This window comes from Platichthys flesus, chromosome 2, assembly GCF_949316205.1.
Source record: "Platichthys flesus chromosome 2, fPlaFle2.1, whole genome shotgun sequence".
In the NCBI taxonomy this organism is placed as follows: Eukaryota; Metazoa; Chordata; class Actinopteri; order Pleuronectiformes; family Pleuronectidae; genus Platichthys; species Platichthys flesus.
In genome coordinates, this window is record NC_084946.1 from 21,613,135 (window position 1) to 21,636,771 (window position 23,637).

A 23,637-nucleotide genomic window follows, 5' to 3' on the forward strand; every position below is an offset into this window, starting at 1 on the left:
TTGGGGATTTCACCTGTGGTTCAAGAGGGCATGGTTGAATATTTGCATGGCGGGGGGGAAAGAAGGGCAGCATCGCCTTCTTCTAATGAACCGTTTGTGTTTATCCAACAGCATTTGCTCACACGGCCAAGTCTCGCACGTTGAGCCCCTTCTCTCGATTGTCAGCTGCTTTGTACAAAACAGATTAATGTCTCATTTACCGCAGATGCGGCACCAACTTAGCAGCGTTCCTCCGCTATTTCAAGAAGTCCGGGAATAATGGGCGGGAGTGAATAAAGCACGCCGGCTCCATTATCTTAACCTGTATTGTCTCCGGCGGCGGCACTTGTGCGAGAGGCCGGGCATAAATCACACAACGATTTAAGTTTAACTCAGTGAAGAGGAGAGCAAGAGGACGAGAGCGGAGAAGAAGGCAAAGAAGAATAACTCATTCATGCTCCTTAAGTGCACCCCAATGGGCTGGCTGGCTGGCGATGCAGGTCTGAGCCGGCCGCGTTAAGGACCTGAGACAATGGAAGGGCATCAATGAAAGGGCCGGGACGAGGGGGGGTGGATAGTATGAAAACATTTTTAAAAAGGGGGGGGGGGGGGGGGGAGCCCTATTTCTCTTGGTGGGGGCAGGGGGGGAGAGTGGTAGGGAGTGAGGTTGCAATGGTATACCCTCCTTAAAAAACACATACATACATGCATGCATACACACACACACACACACACACACACACACACACACACACACACACACACACACACACACACACACACAGACACACACACACACTCCCCTTTGGCACGGCCCCTTGTTTAGCCTTTAGGTGCCAAAGCAATTAGTTATGTTAATTGCAGGGTCCATTGCCGGTGAATGCAGGTTGAATAGAGCCAGTCAGCAGCGGATGATTGGCCAGGAGCCACAGCGGGGGGGCGGGGGGGGCAATGATGGGTAGTCGTGACGTCACCGAAGCACTCGGCCCACGAAAACAGAGGGGGGGAGGGCGATGTGTGGGAAAACAGGGGAGGAGCTACAGGCGAGGAGCGAGAGAGAGACACCGAGAGGGTGAGAGAGGGAGTCAGAGCCTGGGAGAGTGAGCACGAGAGAGGATGCACAGAGAGAGAGAGTTGGATGAAATCAATGCACCAGAGGAGGCCGATTAAAAGATAAAGTAAGAAGAAGAAGAAGAAGAAGAGAGAGAGAGAGCGACAGTGTGTGTCAGTGTGTGTCAGTGTGTGTGTGTCGTGCAGCGCTGTGCTGGTCCGCTCGGTGATCTGCCTCCATCTGGGTGCCATCTGCGTCCCTGGCTCTGGCCTCTCCGCCGCACTGGAGCTCACATATGTGGGAATGCAAACACATGCCTGACATATGAAGGCGTGGAGTCAGAGAGAGAGAGAGAGAGAGAGAGAGAGAGAGAGACACACACAACCAGGCAAAACGGATAAGAGAGCCACAGCACCACTCCGCAGCTGACTTTCTCCACGGACCCAGGAGTGGACTCTACTAGAGAGGAGGTAGGAACAGACGATTTGTGTGTGTTTGTGTGTCACTGCAGAATGTGTGTACCTCCGTTTGTGAGTGGGTTTCTCTGTGAGAGGCATCTATGTGCATAGTGTGAGTGTGTGTGTGTCCCAACCTAATTCCGTGCTGTACAGATGGTGCCTCATCCTTTCCTCTTTAACTCTTCATCTTTTCATCCTCGTCCACTGAGGTATAGGAAGGAGGGATGAATGTGTGCTTCTGTGCCCACAGAACTTCTGCCGCCATATGGACAAAGCACTGATTGTTGTTGAGACTTTCGGCGTGTTGTGTTGATGCCCGGTCGTCATGCTGTGTGTTTTGGAGGAAAAGAAAAGCTAAGGAGTGTGTTTCCTCGCGTGTGACTGAGTTGTTTGGGTTGGAGGAAGCGTTTCCCAGGGCTGCTGTGTGGTGATTATCCAAAAAGCTCCCCGATATCTGTCTGTCTCCTTTTACGAATGAGCCTTAACCTTTGAACTGCTCATGTTCGGCCTCACGAGGGAACATCAGGGGTCCACGTTCTGCTTATGTTGCTTGGGCAATCAAACATTTCATGGAGGCTTAAAAAACTGTAAAATTCTCACATTCTAAACAGAGACCTTCATTCCTAAATTAGATTTATTTGTCAGACAAGAAAGGGGGAGAACATGAAAACAACAAGGAAACAGGGTCGAATCTCCTCATGATCAACAAACGACTAAAAACAACAGATACATTTGGTTAAATTCCATAATTCTCACCTTTCACAAATTGATTAAATGCGAGGCGCTTGAGTGTCTTTTGTTTTACATCAGATTATCTTTGTTTTTCCATTGACGCCCTGTTTGCTTCCACCAGTGGAAAGAAGGAGGGAGAGCTTTCCTCCATGGCGAAGACCCACGCTTAAAAACAAAACAAAAAAAAAAACTGAAAAATAAACCCAGCCAACGTGATCAGCTGCCACTGAGTCGGATTTCTGTTCCACATGGCAAACAGAGCAGAAGAAAGTAGGTAAAGAAGACGTGTGCATCTGCTGCACAGACATATGGGAAGAGGAGGGAAACTGCTGCGTCTGTCTTTCATGCTGTGCCTACATGTTGCACAACACTGACACATCAGTGGGAGGCTGGAACCCAGCCGGGTGCAAATGTCACAGCGTCGCACGAGTCACTCCAGCGACTGCACCTTGGCTGTCTACCTTGAAGGAGAAATTGTGCGTGTGGAGGGAGGAGTTGTGTGTTTGTGTGTGTGTGTGTGTGCAGCAGAAGCAGACAGAGAAAAGGCAGAGAGACCTGGCTAGTGTCACGCCAGGCCAGGCTGGTCCATCAGGGAGATAGGAGCGTCTAACTGTCGGCTGCAGAGCCTCAAACCAGAGACCCCTGTCTGCTCCGCTGGACACTGTCACCCTCCTGACAGCAGCCACTGTTGTGTGTGTGTGTGTGTGTGTGTGTTCGCTTGTGTGTCCGCTCTGCTGTTTGTGCAAAGATCCGAGGACGTGAAGTTTCAAATCCTTTTTTTTTAATCACAAATCTCACTTCCATTCACTCCCAGTGGCTGATGTTGCTTTAATACGTTTTCAATCAGTACTTTGGTGAGTGTGTGGTTGTGTCCGGGGGGAAGGGAGTGTGTGTGTGTGTGTGTGTGTGTGTGTGTGTACCAGGTGCCTTGTAGACATTGTGTCTGCTGTAGTACAAGGTTACATGTCTTAATAACTTTCCGCCGCCGACCTCAATCCCAGCTGCGAGCTTCTCCGCTCAAAGTGTGGTAATAAATAGATCGAGACCACCATGACCCCTGCTCACTATTATCAGAAGAATTCCCCCCCCCCCCCCCCCCGTCCTCAACACGCACACGTTCACACAGAATAGAGCAGCTGCTGCAGGAGGATGATTCAGGAAGTACTCTATTAGTTCCAGTTGTGAGGACTGTGATATCAGGCCCCAGGGGTTCTGTGTGCGTGTGCGTGTGTGTGCGTGTGTGTTGTGTGTCTGGACATGAAAGGGTTTCAGCCATTTACTGAACAGAAACCGCTCAGTCACTACAAGTAGCACTCTGAAAGATTGTTTCATCATGGGGGACGTCTGCTGACTATGTAAATAGCCCTGTGTGTGTGTGTGTGTGTGTGTGTGTGTGTGTGTGTGTGTGTGTGTCAGTGAGCGTACAGACAGATCTGTGTCAGTGAGTGTCGCCACCTGCACCTCCCCCACCCCTCCTCCTCTCTCCCATTGCAACCCCATTGACACGGTGTGGCAGCCCCTCTCCTTGTGCCAAGTGCACGAGTCAGAGGTCTCTTGCGGGGGGGGCTCCGCTGACCCCTCGCTGCCCTGAGAGAGACGCTCGCTGACCCAGGACCAGACCTCTATTTACGGGGCTGGTGTGGTGTGACGGGGAGGAGTGCCGGCACATGCTTAAAAGGCCGTAAAACGACCGCGACCGAAGTCTTCAAACGGATCAATTCATGGTCTGGATTGAGATTGAGGAAAAAAAACCTTCCTGTTGCGCCTGTGGAGAAGACAAACTGAGGGGGAGCTCCGAAGCCAATTCTCCAGATTTGATCCTTATGGCTTATGTAGATTAGAAATATCTAAATCTGAGCAGGGCAGCGTTCTGTTGATTCTCAGGGTTTTCAGCAAAACCACCCCTCTGGTTATTTAGATGTTAATATAACTGGTATTATGTCACAGAGCCTAAAGGCTGCACTTTCTAAAACCCCAATCAAGGCACCCAGCAGACAGACAGAGGAAACATTGACATTCGGTGAACCTCAGTGAAATCCCTAAGCAACATGATGCATTTGCACTTTTTCCTGGAAACCTTATTTCCAACGCTAAGCCCTGAAGGGTAAAAGCTGCTACAGAGAGAGAGAGAGAGAGAGAGAGAGAGAAATAAAGAATAAAACTCCTGTGCTCGGGTTGTTAGGTACGTGGGTGGATAAGAAATGGGTGGTGCTGCCCCTCTCTGTGAATTGTCTGTCTTAGTCATTATTTTCTCTCTCTCTCTCTCTCTCTCTCTCTCTCTCTCTCTCTCTCTCTCTCTCTCTCTCTCTCTCTCTCTCTCTCTCCCCCTCCCCCTCGGCCTCCTTCTGAGTGAGCGTTGAAAAATCACTGCATTTCCACAAACTAAAAGCCAAATGCCAGAATGTTTTTTTTTAGAAAAGCGTGAAAAGCGTATCACCACGCAGACGCCCTGCACACATAGACGAAGAATGCACCGTGTTCTTAAACATATGTGCGTTCAACCCCCCCCCCCCCCCCCATCAAAACAAACCACTGCCCACACATTCCCAACCGCACACACTCATCCTCCGCTATCTCTGTCTCGTCCTCCTCATTGTTCTGAGCACAGCTGGCCTCTTTGTTTGACTTATCTGTCTCTGTGCTCTGCTGGGATAAACCAGTGAGCAGCTCCGTGTGGGGACCTTACGTCTCAGCTTTATTTCCCTGTCTTCCCCCAAACCCCCCCCCCCACCCCCCCAGGGCAACACAATAGTTTTCTCTGTAGCATGTTTGTAGAAAGACTAATGTCTCTTCTATAATTACAATACACCAAGTAGAATCATTATAGTGGAGCCTGACCCGTTTATCATTATGCCATAAAATCGACCATTTTGGAGCCTTTTCACAGACATACTGATATAAACATTTCCGAAAAGATAATTCAGAAAAAAAGAAAATTATGTTTATTCTCCTTAATTGGTTGTTTATCAATCACTGGCATTGACAATCATCATTTCTTCAAAATCTGACTGATAAATCGGAGGTCAGAAATGTGTTACTCCCTGATATTGGTCTGACACTATTTATTAGCATTATAATGATAAGTGATCATCATGGTTTTTTTGGGAGTCAGAAATGTGAGCGTTTGAAAAGTCTCGTCCACTTTGGGAAATGGGAGAAAATAATGTAATATAAATATATGTGACAGACGAATCACAAACAAGTTTCACTCAGAGACGATATCGTAAACAACTTTTGCACGTCCATCATTTGAATCTCAAGTAAACTCGCGTTCTTCATCATGAGTAGCTATTGGAGCTAGTGAGAGAACATAAACATAAAACCCACTGAGTCGTCGCGGAGGACGTCTGAAGTCAAGTGTAATGTGAAAGTCTTCCGCGTGAGCTCAACATCTGGTTGGGCCGAGGCCGCTCGGCTGCTGAGGCCCCCGACACCTGGTCTGAGACGGGCCGCAGTGTTCGCTTTGTTTTCCAGCTCGTATTTAGTTTAATGGAATACTGCAACTCTCCAGGTGAGAGCGAGCGTCTGCGTTTGTGTGTCTCCGAGAGGGAAAACACTTCTCTTTTCCTGGCTGCAGTCAATCGTCTGGGTTTGTAACGCACAGGAGCCACAGAGTCTTAATCCTCCAGACAGACATGGTGATATACATCTTCAGCGTTAGGATTTTTTTTTTCCACCCCGAGATGAAATGTGCATGGGAAAAAGAAAATAAAGACAACTCGACATAATTCTCATGGTCATGCGTCCTTAAAGAGCGAGAGCGGATTGTTTTTCACGTGGCGATTTTGTGCTTTAAAGAATTATGAGGCTCCCGATGATTGATGGGCAGACTAACCGATTTGTTACGGAGAGGTGAGAAGGGTTGTAACCAGATAGGCAGATAATCTACTGGCCTCGGAGAGTGGGAGCCGGTGTGGGAGAGCTGGGTAAATATGTGTGTGTGTGTGAGTGTGTGTGTGTGTGTGTGTAACAGCTTTTTCGGTTGAAGGTCGCGATTGGAGGATTCAAATCGTCCCGGTTATGTCACAGTTGTTATTCGTGTGGGTGGGAATGCACATGTGGCTCGGGTCGGACATTTCACAGGTGTGTGCGCGTGTCCGTGTGTGTGTGTGTGTGTGTAAATTGTGTTACTTCAGGGATAAATGTCCTCTCCCTCCGCTCAGCCGATGACAAACCCAGCACCTGGTAAACGGGGCCAACACACACACTTACACATGATGACACATCCACTTCCAGCCCTATCCCCCGTGACACAGCTGTGTGTGACGCGAGTGTGTGTGTTTAAAAGTTTGCGCCACACTGAATAACGCACACTCATTTAACCCAAAGACAGTGGAGCCCTGGAGCAGAAACTGAAGGAAAACACACAATACAAACTGTTGTTCCACCCTTTTACGTTACCTGCACAGAGAAGGTTATATATTTTTTGTCTGCACTACGTTTGTATATTGCCACGATTACACAAAAACTCCTGGAAGGATTATCGCAAAAATAGCTGGAAGGATGCGATATGGGTCCGAGAGGATCCCATTGAAATTTGGTGTGGACCCAGATCAGGGGCCGGATCCAAGAATCTGTTTTCATTCTATTTTGCATTGTGAGAACATTGTCATTGATTTCTTTGAGGTTTTCATGGATCTTGGATGGTGAAAATCTGCCAAGTTTAGGGAACTGTTGAAACTTGGTGCAGCTTGTAGAATGTGAAGGGGGCTGTTGGGCTGTATGCTCTATACTGGTGTGCCATTACTTTTATGGGTCGTACGGTTTGTTAATGGATTTGGATTTATGACTATGACTCTTTACATGACGATTTTCATTGCCGTTATGGTTTGTGTGTTTCCTCCCTGAACCCAAGACATGGACATTTTCAGAAAGTGAAAAGAAATTACAGGCACTGGAGTCATTTATAGTTTAGGTCTGGTAGTTTTCTGACAAACTTCTCATCAGTGAATTTCCTCCCCCGGCCCGACCTCATGTACACGTGGACACTGTTCGTTGTCCCGCTCCGTCCAGTCTCTGCCAGACGTCCTCTCCCTCCTCTGCTCCCAGCCTCACATCACCGAGCCTCTTTTTACTGCTCACTCCCAGTTTTTTATGGACACCGTCTGTCTGCCTTGCCGTCCCCTCATCGCTTTCTCTCTCTCTCCCTTTGCCACTAAGTACAATTCCATCCCTGTGTCCCACTTTTTTCATCACTATGTGGCACGCTGGATTACAGCAGTGTTTTTCTAATCATCCCACTGAGCCACAAGGTTATGTGGGGGCTTTTCTCATCATCGCTGCGTCTCGGGGAAATGTGAGGAGTTCACTCTCTCTACACATCTGTGATTCTTCACATGTGTTTGACTGGAAGTCACTTGCGTGTTTTCTGTTTTTCTTTCTTTTCACCTTCCCTCACCTCCATTTCTGTTTTTGCCAATTTCGCCTCCTCCCAGCTCGTCTCCGTCTCTCCCCACCTTTTTGCCCTCTGCTTGTGTACATCTTTCTTCCACTCTCCCCCCTTTGCTGTCAAACTTGCCACCTCCCCATCTCTCCCCTCCCTAGCAGAGTGTTGATATTGGGGTTTCTCCAAATAGTCTACAGGGCTGGAAGGTGGTAATGAGAGCCAAGAAAAACAGCCTTGCTCGGAGTCTGACAACCAGCCTTGTCTTTCTGATGAAACCGAATGAAAACAGTATTTTCTATCCTTGTTATTCCTTCCCTCCCATCCTCCATCCCTCTCTGCATCCCTCTTTCTCTACCTCTGGCGCCACTAATTTGCAGACTAATTTCTTATTCCCACGGGTGCTTGTTTAACGGTTTCGACAGAGTCGTTACTGTGATAATTGAAAAGCCCCTTTTTTGGCCCGAGATGACAAATAATAAAGTGCAAATAAAATTAGATGTAATTCAAATCGTGAATGCGTCCAATTCACCGTGGAACCAGCAAAGCAACAAATTTAATTGAACGTTAAACGGAAAAAAATATTTAGTTTTTGCTGTGGTATTTGGGTTGGGGCTCATTCAAAACACTTCTGATGTCCTCACAATTTCATCCACCAAGTTTGAAGTTGTTGATAAAGTCTAGATACAGACAAATAGTAGGACAGAGATTTCTAGAGTTACTAGTAACATGCACGTGTGGATTTTACTCAAATGACATGTCCTGAATAAAAAATGAGGCCTTTGATTAAACTGTACAAACCACTTTACTCTCTACTGCGTTACAAATCGTATCCGATGACAGCTCGAGTGGAAGTGAGGCGACTCAACAGTGGACGAGGGGTCGACCCCCAGAGAGCAATAACGCAAATGAAGCTGATTGAAATTAGCAGAGGGGGACACGAGTTTCCTGATTTACGGGAATCTGACACCGCACACACTCTCTTAAATACTTAAGTCCTTGAAACTGTTGTGTGGCTGTAGGGTTGTAACAGCAGCCTGACACAGTCTCACAGAGGCCGTGCGCTGCTGAATTATCTGCTTTGTGTGTGTGTCAGTGAGTGGTGTGTGTGTGAGTGTTTGTGAGTGTGTGTGTGTGAGTCAGTGTGTGTGTGGGTGGAGGTCAGAAGGGAGAGCAGGATGGAGGAACAGATGTGTGCTGTATTGTGGTGGTGTGTGTGGACTGACGGGGACCAGGTGCAGCCTTTGTCTCCGCGGCATTTAAGTCCACTCGCTTGCATTCAGCCGCCTCGTGCCTCCCCTACCCCCCCCCCTCCTTCTTCCTCCCCCTCTCCTTGGAGGGACGGCAGATAAGTGTGTGTGTGTGTGTGTGTGTGTGTGTGTGTGTGTGTGTGTGTTTCTGTGTGGAGGAGGGGGCAGCCTTGGCTTCGCAGAGGAGGCTCCAGCCGTCCCTTCTGCACCCCCCTCCTCCCTCACAGGTGACTGTTGGAGGTCCCAGCTGGCCAGCTCTTGGCCGATTAGATCCATATGGTACAGGAGGAGGAGGAGGAGAAGGAGGAGGAGGAGGAGGAGCGTCCATCAGTTGCATGGGTGCTAAGGGGCCTGTTAGCTTGTCCCTTTTTTGCCCTCAGCTCCAAGACGAGTCCTCTGCTCCTGAATATTCATTTTCTAACAGATATCTGGGATCGTTTTAATGTTTTTTTTAATCATATGAGCGCTCTATTAATTATTCAAATGGGGAGATTGCACATTTGTTTCAGATGTCTCTGCAGGATAATTATTTAACACTTTTATCGAAATAGCATACACATTTTTTGTTTTGTCAATTATCGCAGTAGGATTATTTATCCCTCTGTACAAAGTACAATCAATAAGGCTTTATATCAAAAATTCATTTGATTCATTTGTTAAATTATATCTGGATTAATACTGTTTTTGGACAGAAAGCTAACTTAGCTTAAATTCCCTCTTTGGCCAAACATCCCTTATCATTATGTTTTTGACTCAGTCTTGGTAAATAACAGGTGTTCCACATAATTTAGTAATCAAGCTGTTTTGATAGCTGCAGCATGGCACACAACATGAATTATCTTTTTTCCGCTCACTGATAAACGAGTCCAGTCTGCATTGTGTCCTCTCTCGCCTCCTCTACGATAACAGGACAGTGATAGCAGCGCGGCTTCAACTACACATACTTCCCTCATGACTCAAAGCTTTAGACCTTTTAAACTTTACAGTTTAACCATGAGTTTAATAAACCCCGACCGCTGAACACATTTATTTACACATCAAGTCTAATTTATCTGTTCTGACAAGATCCTTATTTGACTAAATGAACGTCCTCTACATTCAACAACGTCGGCCACTAGAAAATCCCATAGTAAATTTTAAATGTTTATTTTGCACTGATTATTTACACTTTAAGGTTAAAAAACGTTTTGAATTACTAATAAACTTGTTGATGTCGCGACTCCCGCCTCGAGCGCAGTGCATGATGGTATATATTGCTCGGTTAGTGGCCATCAGCTGTTCACTACTTTCCATGATGCATTGTGGGAAACAGTAAGTGCACCAATTAGGGGATATAAAAAACGTCCCTAAACATTTCGGACGCAGCCCCTCTCTCTGTCCCTTTGCATCACCTGCAGAGGCCGAGGCAATTACAGGCAGCTGAAGGTCTGAATGCAGACGAGCGACACCTGAGCTGAACAAACAGGGAACACCTGGTTAGCAACAACAGCCATCACCACAGACGCACTTGACTGTTCCTTCCCTGCATAACAACTGCTGCAGAGAGCAAATAAGTGGAGCCGAGTAACGCACGGGCCGTACAAACCCAATATCTCAATACGTGATTGGAAGAGCATCCAGAACGGTATGAGAAGATGGAGTTTTGTGTTTTCGTCAGTGTGATGATCTGCTCACAGTTTCGTCCCCTTCGCCTCAAAGTGTCGTGTGTGTGCATTGTGGCGTTTGCCTGTAATCCTGTGGATGTGCGGCCAGGAGCTTTGTGTGCCTTCCCTTTGTTCCATTAGAGCCAAGATGACAGGTGGCATTTAGACCAGACAAACAGCCCACATCCTCCTCCAAGACCATATTCACCTGAGTTAACATCAGACCACTCTGTGCACCCTGTGAGTGTGTGTGAGTGTGTGTGTTTGTGTGTGTTTTGTGGCTGCGGTGACAGCTGCCTCCCCTGACAGTCCTGTGACTGCATACAGTGGACTCAGGTGCTCACAGGCCAGATGAAGTCATCCGGGATATGTGCGCTGTCTTAATTGACGAGCAGAGGAAATTCTCTACGGGCTGTCAGCACTGTATACACACACACACACACACGTACACACACAGACACACACACACCTGATGTCTCCTGTTATGGCCATTACCTCCGACGAGGCGAACGACAGACCCGCTCTGCATCTTGAGGTTGCACGGAGGCAGCTGCAGCCTAATTCTCTCCGCCCCCTGCAGAACTGGATGCACACGCATGCGACTGTTGTGCTTGTGTTTATTCTGCGGCCTGTCTGTCAAACACAATAGATCTACAAGCGTCTTTTTAAAAGAACGCTTTACAAGGACGACAGGCGAGTTGGACTGAAAACTCATGTTCTCTGCTGGTGACAAACTGTTGTATGATGTGTCAACAAAAGAACTTGTGAGTACGTAGCACAATCCGAATGCCACAACCCGAGGCCTTGTGTGTGTATATGAAGTTGTTTACATGGTGACAGTGTTGACACTAAGGCCATATGCCCCGTTGATTCTGTTATTGAGATGTCAGTCTAATTTCCTGGCCATACGGACGGAGTGTGCAGATCTTTGATACTGGTGTGTGTATGTGTGTATGTGTGTGTGTGTGTGTGTGTGTGTGCTGCAGGCTGCTTCCTGCGGTGCACTGGCAGACTATTTGTGTGTGTGTGTGTGGTGTGTGGTGGGTGGGTATGTCGATCCAAATGTCTGCGTAGATCCCTCCTTCCTGCCCCCCCATGTTGGTGAACAGGTGGAGCGATGGCAGGCAGGCCACAGGGCTGAGAGAATGAGAGGGAACGCGGCAGGACAGAGATGGAGGGGTGGGGGGTGGGGGGGGGGCAACGGAAGGACGGAGCATTTAAAGCTGTCACACACATGACAGATGAGTCATATAGACGGACTCGCGGAAATAGGGGAGATTCCTTCTCCAGTTATCTGTAGACGACTGTTAATTCACATATTTTCGATATTTGACTTTGAACTGAATTAATTTAGCATTGTTTCCTGTTTGTTTTTAGTTTTTTTTTTACATATTTTTACTCTCACAATTGTAATTATCTCTATCCACTTAACGGGCGTTGTTCCCTTTCTCTTCAGTTCTCCTTGCGCTACCAACCGACGGCTTACACTCCCGTCTCAACTCTTTATAAACCGGGTCCCTGTGGCTCAAGGCCATGCAGAGTTCATAGCTGTGAAAAAGATATACAGGGTGCCATTGAAGCCAAAGCCTTAAAGCCATGAAACCACATTTAAAAAGCTGCTCTCTGTTGACCCATGACCCGCGAGGCCATGCTTGTCTATTAATCGTCGGTTCTTAGAAAAGTCTGATCCACTCTAAATGGAGACGGGACCCAGCCTTCATGGGTCTCCGGGAGACAAAGGCGGCTTCTGATCCCACATATCGCTCGCCTAACCCCCACCCCCCACCCCCCCCATCCCACTTTCTTCAGACCCCTTATCTGGTGGTCTCATTCAGCGGCAGAAGCATATTGAGAAGTAGCGTTTAACATTCAAAAGCTTCGCCGATCTTGTTAGTAAAGCGTGAAATAGCCCCGTCCCTTTCTCTCGTGTGTCCCCGCCTGCATCGGGTGGGGAGCTCAAAGGGGGGGCATTCTTCTCCCCTCACAATAGGCTCCTTCAGCATTTCTTCTGTTATTGATCTGAATGGTTTCAGAGTGAGGGGCTAAACTTTAGACATCTGGCTCATTGATGGGGGTCGGTGGGTCGGGGGGGTGGGGTGGGGTGGGGGGGGGTGACCTGGCAGTATGTGTTGTATGATGTGAAGTGGTTTTGGGGGGGGCGGGGCATTTCTTTTGTGACTATAGACCTATTGCTTTTGCATTGATTTTTTGTTTTGTTTTTTTAACCAGTGAGCTGATGGGGAAAGTTAAAGTGGTCGTATTTATTTACTTATTTGACACTTTAATGAGTTCAAGAAAAATAGCCAAACTTATTTAACACCCTAGTTTTTGCTCTTTCCATCCATACACACACACACAGTTGTAGAGAAGTGCATTGTGAATATATGGGAACTCTCTCTGGAAATGTTTGTGCTTCTGTAGTTAAAATCTGCTTTTGATTTCCGCCCACTGCTGTGTTCTCAGGACATTATTCTTTTTACGTGTTCTGGTTTTGTCGACCCTCAGCTGACCTCTCTTCTTCTTCTTCTTCTTCTTCTTCTTCTTCTTCTTCTTCTCCTCCTCCTCGTGCAGACAGTAGAGAGAAGAAGAGCCCTGCCATGCCCGGTTCTCCTGTGGATGCTAAGACTCATTCCAGATCAGCCCCAAGCAGCATCAACAGCCTCACGATGCCCCCCCTGCCCTCTGTCAACCCCAGCGGCCCTCGACCGGCCTCTTTTTCCACCACAGCATGTAAGGGTCCACTCCTAAATTCATCAGTTGTCTTAAAAAGCTAAAAACCAATAGCATAAGTCCTAATCTTATTGATCAGTTCCTGTGAGCTATTTGCTTTTTCTGCCCCCCCCCCCCCCCCCTGATTAATCCCATCTTCCTCTCACCTTTAATCCCCAGTGACCAACGGGAATCATCATCATTCCCCACCGACCTTGAACGCAGTGCCCTCTCCGCCGCAGCGCTACAGCAACGGGCCGTCCTCCTCCTCGTCCTCGTCGCTAGCCAACCAGCAGCTGCCCGCCACCTGTGGGGCTCGCCAGCTGAGCAAGCTGAAGCGTTTCCTGACCACGCTGCAGCAGTTTGGCAACGACATCTCCCCCGAGATCGGAGACAGCGTCCGGAGCCTAGTGCTGGCCCTGGTGGTGAGTCCTTTTGTTATCATGCGACAGACGAACAAATGAACCTGTACCTTGTAAACAAACAACATTTTTCACACATCAGTTTCTGCACAAATTTGATTTTCACAATTCATTGATTTGAAATCGCCCTTTCCTTTTCTCTTAGAATTCCACAGTTACCATTGAAGAGTTTCACTCACGACTCCAGGAGGCCACCAACTTCCCCCTACGGCCTTTCGTTATTCCTTTCCTCAAGGTAAACTCTCCTCCATCCTCTTTTCCACCTTCTCTGGTCAGTTCCTTGCCCCCCCCCCCCCCCCCCCAGTAAACCATACAGCCTGTGTGACTGTAGCATCACCTTCCCATCAGCCCCTCAAGCCTCGGCCGCACGATTAATGACCAAATAACCGGTGATAAACAGAAGGTCCTTGACATCAACATACCCCTCATCCAGCATGATCTGAATAATCCACGGCCAATCACAATACAGCTTGTGAGTCATGGTGATGGAAATGCAATAGATTCATTAACACTATATTACGATGTTTCCAGGATACATGGCAGAGGTCTATAAATACGCCTCTGTGTAGGTTTCCTAATTGAATAAACTGCCTTTCAGCGGTTCAAAGTAGCTATTAAGATTTGCATGTTGACTTGACAGGCCTCAGATGAGTGTGTGAGTGTGTTAAACTGCCTCGCGAGCCCCCTTTGTAACCAGTGAAGTCTGCAAGTGTATACTTTTTAGGAGCCCCCTTCAGTAAAGCAGCCCATAAATCTTCAGCGAGTTGTACCGCTGTAACTTCAAGCAGTCGAAATCTGCTCTTTTTCCACACTTACCTCTTACTCACCTTTGGAGCCCCTCCAGCTGTCTGTCTCCGAGCGCCGAGACACAAGAACCCTCTGTTCCCCCTCCTTCTGCTAATTTATTACAATGGGGGGGGGGGGGGGGGGGTCCGCACAACTTAATTCCAACTCCTGGGAGAAGTCTTGAGAAAGAGGGAAGAAACGGACAGATGGACAAAGTCAAGGGGTGAGGTAGCGGAGGAGAAAGAGAGAGAGAAAACAGAGAGGGAAAAGTGGGAACTCGGAAGTGTGAAACATGCCTATAAAGTGTTCCCTTCCCTTTTTTATGGGCTGCAGTGTGTGTGCGCCATATGGAGCCGCTGTCCCGTTAAAAGAGCGTTCAGCTGCCAAGGCGCCGCCGATCCAGCATCCAGCATTTGCCCCGCTGAACCCCAGAGAGCCCTCTGCCGAGCTGACACACAGCACATGTGTCCGCTGTCTGGGGCCCCAGGGAAGGAAAGGAGGCCGGGGAGCATGGGAGACGGGCGAAAGAGGACGATAGAGCGCACAGGGCAGATATGCTAGCGTCGTTAACGGATGAAGCTTGAGAGATGCTCTGCTTAGAAATCAGTAAAGGTCAGATAAGATTGGAACGGGGGGGGGTCTAGGTTTACAGAAGTTGAAAACACGATGGTTGGAAGTGCTGTGTGAGGAGGAGAAGAAGAAGAAGAAGAGGTCAGAGTCACAAAAGGAGAACGGTATGGTTGTTTAGGAGGGACGAGGGAGCGAGGGAGTGAGGAAGTGGAGTAATTGCAAACACACCGGGGTCTGTTCCTAATTAAGGAGGTCCAGGGAACAGAAGTGAGATGGAAAGATACGAAAGAGACAGTCACTGATGAATAAAAAAAAGAAAACAGGGTAAGGAATGAGGGGGCTCGGGGGAGTGGAGCCTGTGTAGCATTTGTTTTGAAACGTCTTTAAGCCGCGGTAGCGTCCTGCACGTCTTTACTGTGGCCGTGGCACTCGGGCCTGCCTGCCACTGGTTAGTCGCCAGCCTCAGCAGCAGTTTAGAGAACTCAGCCTTTTTTTTCATTTGAGCGGGGGGGAAACCACAGCCACCATGGAGGCAGCCACAGAACAACACCCAGACTCACAGCCAGACCTCAAGGAGTCGGTACCCCCCCCCCTCCCCCCCTCCTTTAAGTCCCGCCCAAGCCAAGTATCTTCCCCATGAGACTGCTCGTGTATGAAGCCCAGCTCTGTCTTCTCCCCTCTCTTCTTTAAAACGATTATATTTGCCTCTGAATGAGTAATTGTATTTATGACTTTAGCAAATTTGAAATTGAACATTGGAATTCCCCCCCCTCTATCTCTAGGCAAACCTACCCCTGCTGCAGAGAGAGCTGCTCCACTGCGCACGGGCCGCCAAGCAAACCCCAGCCCAGTACCTGTCCCAGCACGAGCACCTCCTGCTCAGCACCACCCTCGCCTCCTCTCCGGACTCCTCCGAGCTGCTGATGGAGCCTCCTGATGCTGCCATGAAGAGACACAGCCCCAGCAGGTGAAATTCAAGCTCCAAAAGAGTCCCTGTTGAGATCTAGTCTTTGTAGAAACGTACGTTAACATGTTTCTCTTTGGTTTTCAGGGCGAAAGAGAACGGTTTCCACGAACGTCCACCCGTAGCCATGGAGCCGGCGGCGAAACGGATTTGCACCATCAGCCCCGCTCCCCGACACAGCCCCGCCCACCCGATGCCCCTCAACTCCCAGCTCCACCCGACCCCTCCGCCCCTGCAGCACTACGCCCTGGACGACATCGCCGCGCCGCACATCCTCCACCGCGAGCACAGCCAGCGCCTGCTGGAGATCCGAGAGCTCAAAGACAGACCCCGACTCCCTGGTACGTGACGCACACTCCTGCCGATGAGCCACTTTTATTAGTGATCGCACAATGTTGTCATTAGGAGCCCCCTCCTGATGTCAGCTTAGCCGGTTTGCACTGAACCAAACAAGCTGGCAATTTGCTTCAGTGTCCCAGATGTTTAAAATACAACATCTGCAGCATCTGTACCGCCATGCTGGCTCCTCCTTTCACTCAGATAATCATCCAGCTCTGTAATGACCTCCGCCTCTGGGCATCAAGGTGGAGCAATGAAGCCCCCATCCCAAACTTCTATACAGAACAGTGAGGTGGAATAAAGGTGCAGCGTTCCTACCTGGACCAAGTTGTGTTGAAGTCCTGCAGCTAGTGGGGGAACTTTAACAAGCCATCGGTTCTAGACTCCTACATCCCACCGGACACAACATAAGCTCTCAACGCATGCCAAGTCATTACTGGAGGAATCCACAAGCCACATAAACACTGACCGTCATGTACCTGAGCCAGGTTCTGTGAGTGCAAGTGGCTGGTGAAGACATTTAGAAAATAAATGGCTGCATTGAAACCAACACTCACTCACACACACACACACACACACACATCATATTCTGTGTGTGATAACGGGTGGTCTCCGTGTTTGTGCAGCCACCCCCATATGCCTCTGGAGTCCACGTGTGTATAAACAGTGCCATACTGTCCAGGCAGCGAGGGTTGGATCTACTCTGGTGTACATCTACCCTCCATTTGGGACTTGTCAGCACACAGTGGAAACAGCAGTAGCTCACAGACCCAGGCTCTCTCTCACACACAAACACACACACACACACACACACACACACACACATACACACACACACACACATAAAGACACGTACCTTGATATGTTCATGGTGGAGGTGCAGTGTTTACGAGGTCTTAGTCCCTTGTCTGACAGCCTCCCGCCCGCCTGCCGCCACTTAACTCATAGGCGCACGCACACACGCACACACGCACCCCGCACACACACACACTCACACACATAAACACAGTCAGTCCACATGGCTTTGAACTGATGAACACTGATGAGAAGCAGGAGTAGGGAAGAGGTTAAGAGGAAGGCTAGTGTGTGTGTGTGTGTTTGTGTGTGAGTCATTATACTCTTCAGCAGGCCTAGTGTGCATGTGGCCTCTTGTTGGCTGGTTCTCTCTCAGTTTTAAGAGATGGTGGTTGTGTGTGTGTGTGTGTGTTTGTGTGTGCGTGCTACTGCAAGGACTTTGCGTAAGGCTGTGCATCAACATGTTTCTGGGCTACATGAGCACAATCTTGCGTGTGCAAACTATTATTACTGTTAAATGTACAATTAAATATTGCTTAAGTCATAGCATTGTGTAATAGCTGAACTGAAGTCAGATGTGCGTGCATGTGTTTGTGTGTGTGTGTGTGTGTGTGGTTAGCGGTTGCAATAGTCCACATTGAGTGTCAGACCGGCTGGTTGTGTTTAGAAGTGGAGCCACTCCACTCAGCCTGAGTGTCTCCCTACTGGAATGCTGTGAGCTCCAGGAGGGGAGGTGCTAGGGGAGAAGTTTGGGGAGTGTGTGTGTGTATATGTGTGTGTGGCTGACAGCTGACTTCCAGATGTGTTCAGGCTCTGGGAGCTGAGGGTCTGTTTTGCATCACAGGCGTCTCTTTTCCTCCTCTGCCCCACCTTTCTCTCTCCCCCGATCCCTCGGTCCCTCTCACATCTTTTTGTCTTTTACTCTTTGCTCCTCATTTACTTTACGTCATTAATGTCATTTTTTATGTACGGGATTTATGCCATAAACTTTAAACTTGTGTTTCTCCTGTCACAAATAATTTGCGTTGAAATGAAGAAGTTTATCTAAAATCTTAACACACATCTTTCCCTCTCTCACCATCACTTGTTCTCTCGTATCAAGAAGAATATTAATGACACTGACCTGTGGTTTATCATGTGTTTCAATTAGGAACCAACGGGGGTTACCGTGAAGAGCCGGTGGACCACAGACTGACAGACAGAGAGTGGGCTGATGAATGGAGGCATCTGGACCATGTAAGTCTGCAGACATGTACACCGCTGCTAATGGGTTGAGATAGTGAAGGAATGTAAAATGTAATTAGTTTTACTGCATTCCCCAGCACCACAGTGTTTTATTTTCTCACAACCCTTTAGATCCAAAGGTCAACTGGATATTTATGTTTTGCGACCAATCGGGTTTATTAGCAAATGAAATTAAGGGTTAATTTATATTATGCAGGGTTTGTGCTCCAAGATCCATTGTGTTGTTCTCATCCCCATAAAAGTTAGATAGCGTCAACACAGCTGCCTCCAGTTAGAGATTCTTTAATAGACACAAGAAGACTCTAAAACGAAAAAATTATTGTGTCCTCAGGTGTTGAACTGCATTGTGGACATGGTGGAGAAGACACGGAGGTCAGTGAGCGTGCTCAGACGGTGCCAGGAGTCAGATCGCGAGGAGCTCAACTACTGGAGGCGACGCTCAAGCGAGCAGGAGGACCCACGCAAAGGAGGCTCGGGCTCCGCTCCCTTCTCCAAGACACACAGCCCCCACTCTGCAGAGTCAGGTGTGTAGAAGTACTTTCAAATGGTTCATGTCGGTAGACTGTGGCTCTTTTAAACTTGAGAAGATTTATTCTTGACTCCGGATGAAGCCAAATCAGTTGGGTGATAAGTTGATCAGACTTAAAGGCTCAGAAACATGTTATTTAGTCCATAGATTGGTTTATAGTGAGTGTAGAGAAATATCAGAGGGAGGGGACATGTTGCTTCTCGAGTCTGTTACAATCATGATCCAAACATCTTGTTTACTCTGAATGATTTGGACACTGAGGTCAACATGTTGCTGCAAGGCCTCACGTCTACGCAGCACTCCATACACCGTCAAGTGGCCATTAGAGGAAGTGCACCAAAGTCACATTGTTAGCGAGTCCTCCCACAGTTTGTCCCCCAGTCTGCCGTGTACTGGCAGTGTTCTCTCTGACTGCCAGCCTCACTGTCCCCCTGCTGGTTCATAGTCACAGACGAGTGCCAGGACAGGCCTCGGCCATATCGGCCACAGAAGGGCCGTCCTGCCGTCCTGCAGGCTCAGAGACCCAGAACTGGCTGACTCGCCAGAGTACCATCTGGGCCCCCAGCCGGTAAGCCCGCCTGCCCGCCTGCCTGGGCTCGAGCTGAGAAAGGCTGCAGTGGGGGTGTATGCAGGCCTGGTTGATAGAAGAAAAAAATAGAGGATGTAAATGAAGGAAAAGAGAGAAAGCGGGGGTGAGACGGAGGATATACGAACGAGGAGATGAGCCAACGACACACAGTAATGAACTGTGATGCAGGGAGAGAGGGAGGGAAGAGACAGAATGTTGACACAGCTTGTTGGTCCGCATCTCCCTCCAAGCCAAACACATTCCTTTCTCAAGTTGTCAGATCTCGGATCAGTCCAAGTCTCTGATAGTCAACTACTTCACTGGTTCTCCATGTGCAGACGAAGACAAAATAAAAGACTTGATTACAGAGCCGGCCTGTTTGGCTTTTTCCTTTCTTTGTCAGCACCCGATTCCTTTGTTGAGCCGTCAGTCACAGACCGAACCATTATTAAGAACTATCTTCATATCCCTATAATCCCTGACAGGTGCTAATCCCCTCTGTCTCTGTTTTGCTGCAGACTCCCAGCGTGACTTCGCACCACGGCCAGGCTCAGCATACGTTACAGATGAGATCTGGAGGAAAGCCGGTAAGAAAACCCCTTGAAATAACCATTTATATAACTGAACGAAATGCACCTAGGTTTTGTTGGACCTAGAGATTATCACAATTTATTTTAAGCATACCGAGAGTGTCTGATTTTACTGAGAGAGTTCTAACAAGTTGAGCTAACAGTACACATTTGTCTCCCGTGTTGTGCAGAAGAGGCGGTGAACGAGGTGAAGCGTCAGGCCATGGACGAGGTCCAGAAAGCCGTCGCCGAGGCCGAGCAGAAAGCTTTCGAGATGATCGCGTCAGAAAGGGCGAAGATGGATAAGACTCTGGCGGATGCGAAGAAGAAGGCTCAAGAGGACGCCGTCAGTGTCATCAACGAACAGGAGGACTCCAGTGAGGTGAGCACAGATGCAGCAGGTGGTGCAGAATGTTCAGAGTTCTGCAAGAAAGAGAGAGGAAAAACAAAATCACCAATTTCATATTTGTGTGACTACATCACCTCACAAAGCCCCTTTAAGTTAAATCGAGTCGCACCAAATTACACCGACTCATAGAGGCCCCTCCGCTTAATGCGCCTGATATTTTCCATCAAGATCCATGAATTATTCCCCGGCAAATTGCAAGTAATCCTGACTGTTGACCCCAAAAGCCCAAATCCCACCAAGGTTCATGGAAATCCGTTAAGCAGTTTTCATGTAATCCTGCTGAAAGCAAAACCTCCAGCGGCACAAAGTGTTTCTCTGCCTCTGAGCTCATTCTTTTGGTTTTTCTTTTTTGAAACTTCAGTCTGTGCTGTTGATTCCAGAGGCAGGAGGCTAAACTCCTCTAACACCCTCAGAGTAAATGGCTCGTTAGCAGCTGGCTTTTCAATGCAGATGAGCATTTAACAACCTACAAAGATATTTCCCTCAAGAGTTAGTGGAGATCAGACATGGCTCACACTGAATGCTAACGTTGCTACATGTCTGAGCAACTTTCCCTTTAAGTGTCTCCGTGTTATGTTTAGCTTGTTTCTACTGCCCCCAAGTGGCCAGAGAAAGAGTAAATACAAGTTGAAAGTTTCATTCAGTGCATTGAGGACACAGACTTGCATGTGAGAACTTACACTTGTCCCTCCTGTCCCCCTCAGTGCTGCTGGAACTGCGGACGCAAGGCGAGCGAGACGTGCAGCGGCTGCAACGCGGCTCGCTACTGCGGCTCCTTCTGCCAGCACAAAGACTGGGAGAGGCACCACGTCATCTGCAGCCCGGGACTTCAGGCTCAGCCCAAATCCGTTTCCGCCATCACAGCGAGCCGGGTGGCCGCGGCAGCCTCAGCAGCAGCGGCGGCAGCCAGGGGGTCCCCCGCTGGCCTGGCCGGGGTCAAGGCCTCCGACAGCGCCCCATCGGCCTCCAGTCCCGGTGGCGAGAAGACCTCGGTCCTTTCTCGCTCCTCCACCCCCTCCACCCCCGCCTCAGGCGCCGAGGCAAACGGACATTAGAGGGCGGAGGACGTCAGTGGTCAACTCGTCACCGATCCTCTTCCTCAAACGGGGAGGAGTTGAATCGGCACAATGTGGGAGCTGCATGTGGGTAAAGTTAGGATAACAGGTTTCTCATCGTAATCTTTGGCAGAGAGAACGGGACAGATTATGGATGACTGTTGTGGGTGCTGTGTCAACTGGGACGCAGGCCTTGGCAATGGACAGATGGACTCGTCTCAAACGCATCCATTGGAAAACAGATCCTCTCCTAACAGATGGAAACGTCTTTGTCCAAAAAAACCCCAAATCTTGGCCGGTCGAGAAGAGGGAAAGACTGTCGACAGATCTCACTTCATCTCCGGCTGCGTGGAGGAAGTTACGAAAAGAGACAAGACAGAGAAAGACGCCTCCCCCTCAGCTGATAGCCTCACGTTGCTGTGTATAGATTTTAATATTGGGAGGTGGTGGTGTTCAATGTAAACAGTTTAATAGTACCAGCCATAAAGCACCGGCCCTCCCCCTGTAGGAGAAACCCCACAGCAGAGGACACGACACCGTCTCTGCAGCTCTCCTGTACACGTAAAACATTTGCTCGCCAGGTTTTGTCATGTTCGTGTGAAATGGTCGTGCCGTCAGTGATTATTGTAAATCCTACGATTCCGTTCCGTCAAAGCAATATTAAAAAAAGTGTTCGGGTATCACAGCGCCGTTTCTGCATCACCAAAGTTTCCGGTCACTAAAGAGAGAGTCGTGGTCATTGCCTGTAAATGCCTTCGTGAACAACAGATAATTATACACGTGTTCAATGAGCCGGAGTGGGAACTGTTTTCATTCCTGATCAGCAGACATCGACTCAGAGGTGAAGGTGAAGGTGGATATGATGATTCAGGACAGAAACACAGTTTGGACTTTGTTCTTGTTGCAGTTTCACTTTGGCACTTGTTCACGTCGTCGGCCGTGTAACGACGGGGTCGCTGCAAATCCTCCTCCTCCTCCGCCGCAGCCGCAATGTTCCATCAGACATTTGTAAAGAAAAACACTCGCTGGCGTGGCGGTGCTGGGTTTAGAGCGGCCACAGAGAATCTCAGGAGCTAAGCCGTATGTGTGTTTGTGTGTGTACAGATCATTCTTTGTTTTCTTTTCTTTTGTCACAGTTAGATTAAAGTCAAACGTTTAGTGCAGAGCTTTGATGTATCGTATTCTACTGTTACAGCTGAGACGTTGTGATGACTTTGTAAAGAATATTATGAGAGAATGCCTTTATTTTGTGAGCCACGATTTTTTTCTTTCCCCCCTTTGTCCTTCAAACACGTTTCTTTTGTTATGAGGCATAAACACCTTCATATGAAAAACAAAACTTATCATGAAATGAAGTATGAAATAAAGAAATAGAATGTTTCACAATGGTTTTCTTTTGTTCTGTGACTGTACTCGGAAGACGGGGGAGGGGGGGGGGGGGGTCATCTCATTGATCTGTTGATCCTTTAATGGCTGCAGGAGCCAGTCCCAACTGACTATGGTCGAGAGGCGGGTACAACTGGGACAGACAGAAACAAACAACCCTTCACACTCACCCCTAGACCATTAGCCCCAATCTGCAACTGGGATCGAAGCTGGAGTACCCGGAGGAAAAATCACACAGACACTGGGAGAACATGCAAACTCCACCCTGAATGCTGGGATTCTAACTTGGATCGTGTTTCCTGTAAGTGGACTGTACCACCCACTGCACCTCTTTGCCGCCAATCTCATATCAAATAACAAATCAGGATTATTTGATTATAAGACAAGTGACTTTAATTAATATATGGCCTTATCTCTTAACGTAGAATTCATATACCTACTATGTGAAAGGAGGTACTGAGGAACCATCGCTTTCTTACATACTAACAAATCTGTATATTTCATTCTTACACCATCACTGCATCCTGTTTTAAAATGATAATGTCTCTCAGTAGAGCTCATTCTTCCACCAAGGCCACAGTCTCCTTTTGAAACCACATTCACTAGATCTGCATTTATATCTGGTTCAGCATTATCCGCCACACACAGACATCAGTCAAGGGAAATGTTGAAAAACGTAACGTCAAAGAAAAACAAATTCCTGTATCCGCACCGAGATTTAACAAGTACCTCCTTGACCCCCACGACCTCCTTCTCATGAACCATCAGTATCCGTCAGTAGCTTTGTGTTGAATG

At 48.3% G+C, this 23,637-nt stretch overlaps 1 protein-coding gene across 2 annotated transcripts; it reads left to right on the forward strand.

Annotated features, from left to right (window-relative positions):
* Window positions 1–1,066: 1,066 nt before the first annotated feature.
* On the forward strand, window positions 1,067–22,836 carry cbfa2t2 (CBFA2/RUNX1 partner transcriptional co-repressor 2). 2 transcript variants are annotated; one of them, XM_062405964.1, is made up of 11 exons: window positions 1,067–1,500; window positions 13,068–13,226; window positions 13,386–13,630; window positions 13,773–13,862; window positions 15,766–15,950; window positions 16,035–16,288; window positions 18,232–18,317; window positions 18,658–18,850; window positions 19,942–20,010; window positions 20,184–20,374; window positions 21,106–22,836. In XM_062405964.1, the coding sequence occupies exons 2-11, from the start codon at window positions 13,094–13,096 to the stop codon at window positions 21,454–21,456; spliced, it is 1,797 nt and encodes a 598-aa protein (XP_062261948.1). In that variant the 5' UTR covers window positions 1,067–1,500; window positions 13,068–13,093; the 3' UTR covers window positions 21,457–22,836. The 2 variants fall into 2 exon arrangements, with proteins under 2 accessions (XP_062261948.1, XP_062261954.1); XM_062405970.1 differs by lacking the exon at window positions 1,067–1,500 and adding an exon at window positions 10,360–10,477.
* Window positions 22,837–23,637: the final 801 nt, after the last annotated feature.

What these genes read in the sequence shown, in the direction of transcription:
- cbfa2t2 (XM_062405964.1), top strand. Translation starts at nt 13,094, where the DNA reads ATGCCCGGTTCTCCTGTGGATGCTAAGACTCATTCCAGATCAGCCCCA. An exon ending in TCGTTATTCCTTTCCTCAAG is followed by an intron (nt 13,863 to 15,765) that starts GTAAACTCTCCT and finishes CTCTATCTCTAG; the next exon opens with GCAAACCTACCCCTGCTGCA. An exon ending in CCCCCACTCTGCAGAGTCAG is followed by an intron (nt 18,851 to 19,941) that starts GTGTGTAGAAGT and finishes GTTTTGCTGCAG; the next exon opens with ACTCCCAGCGTGACTTCGCA.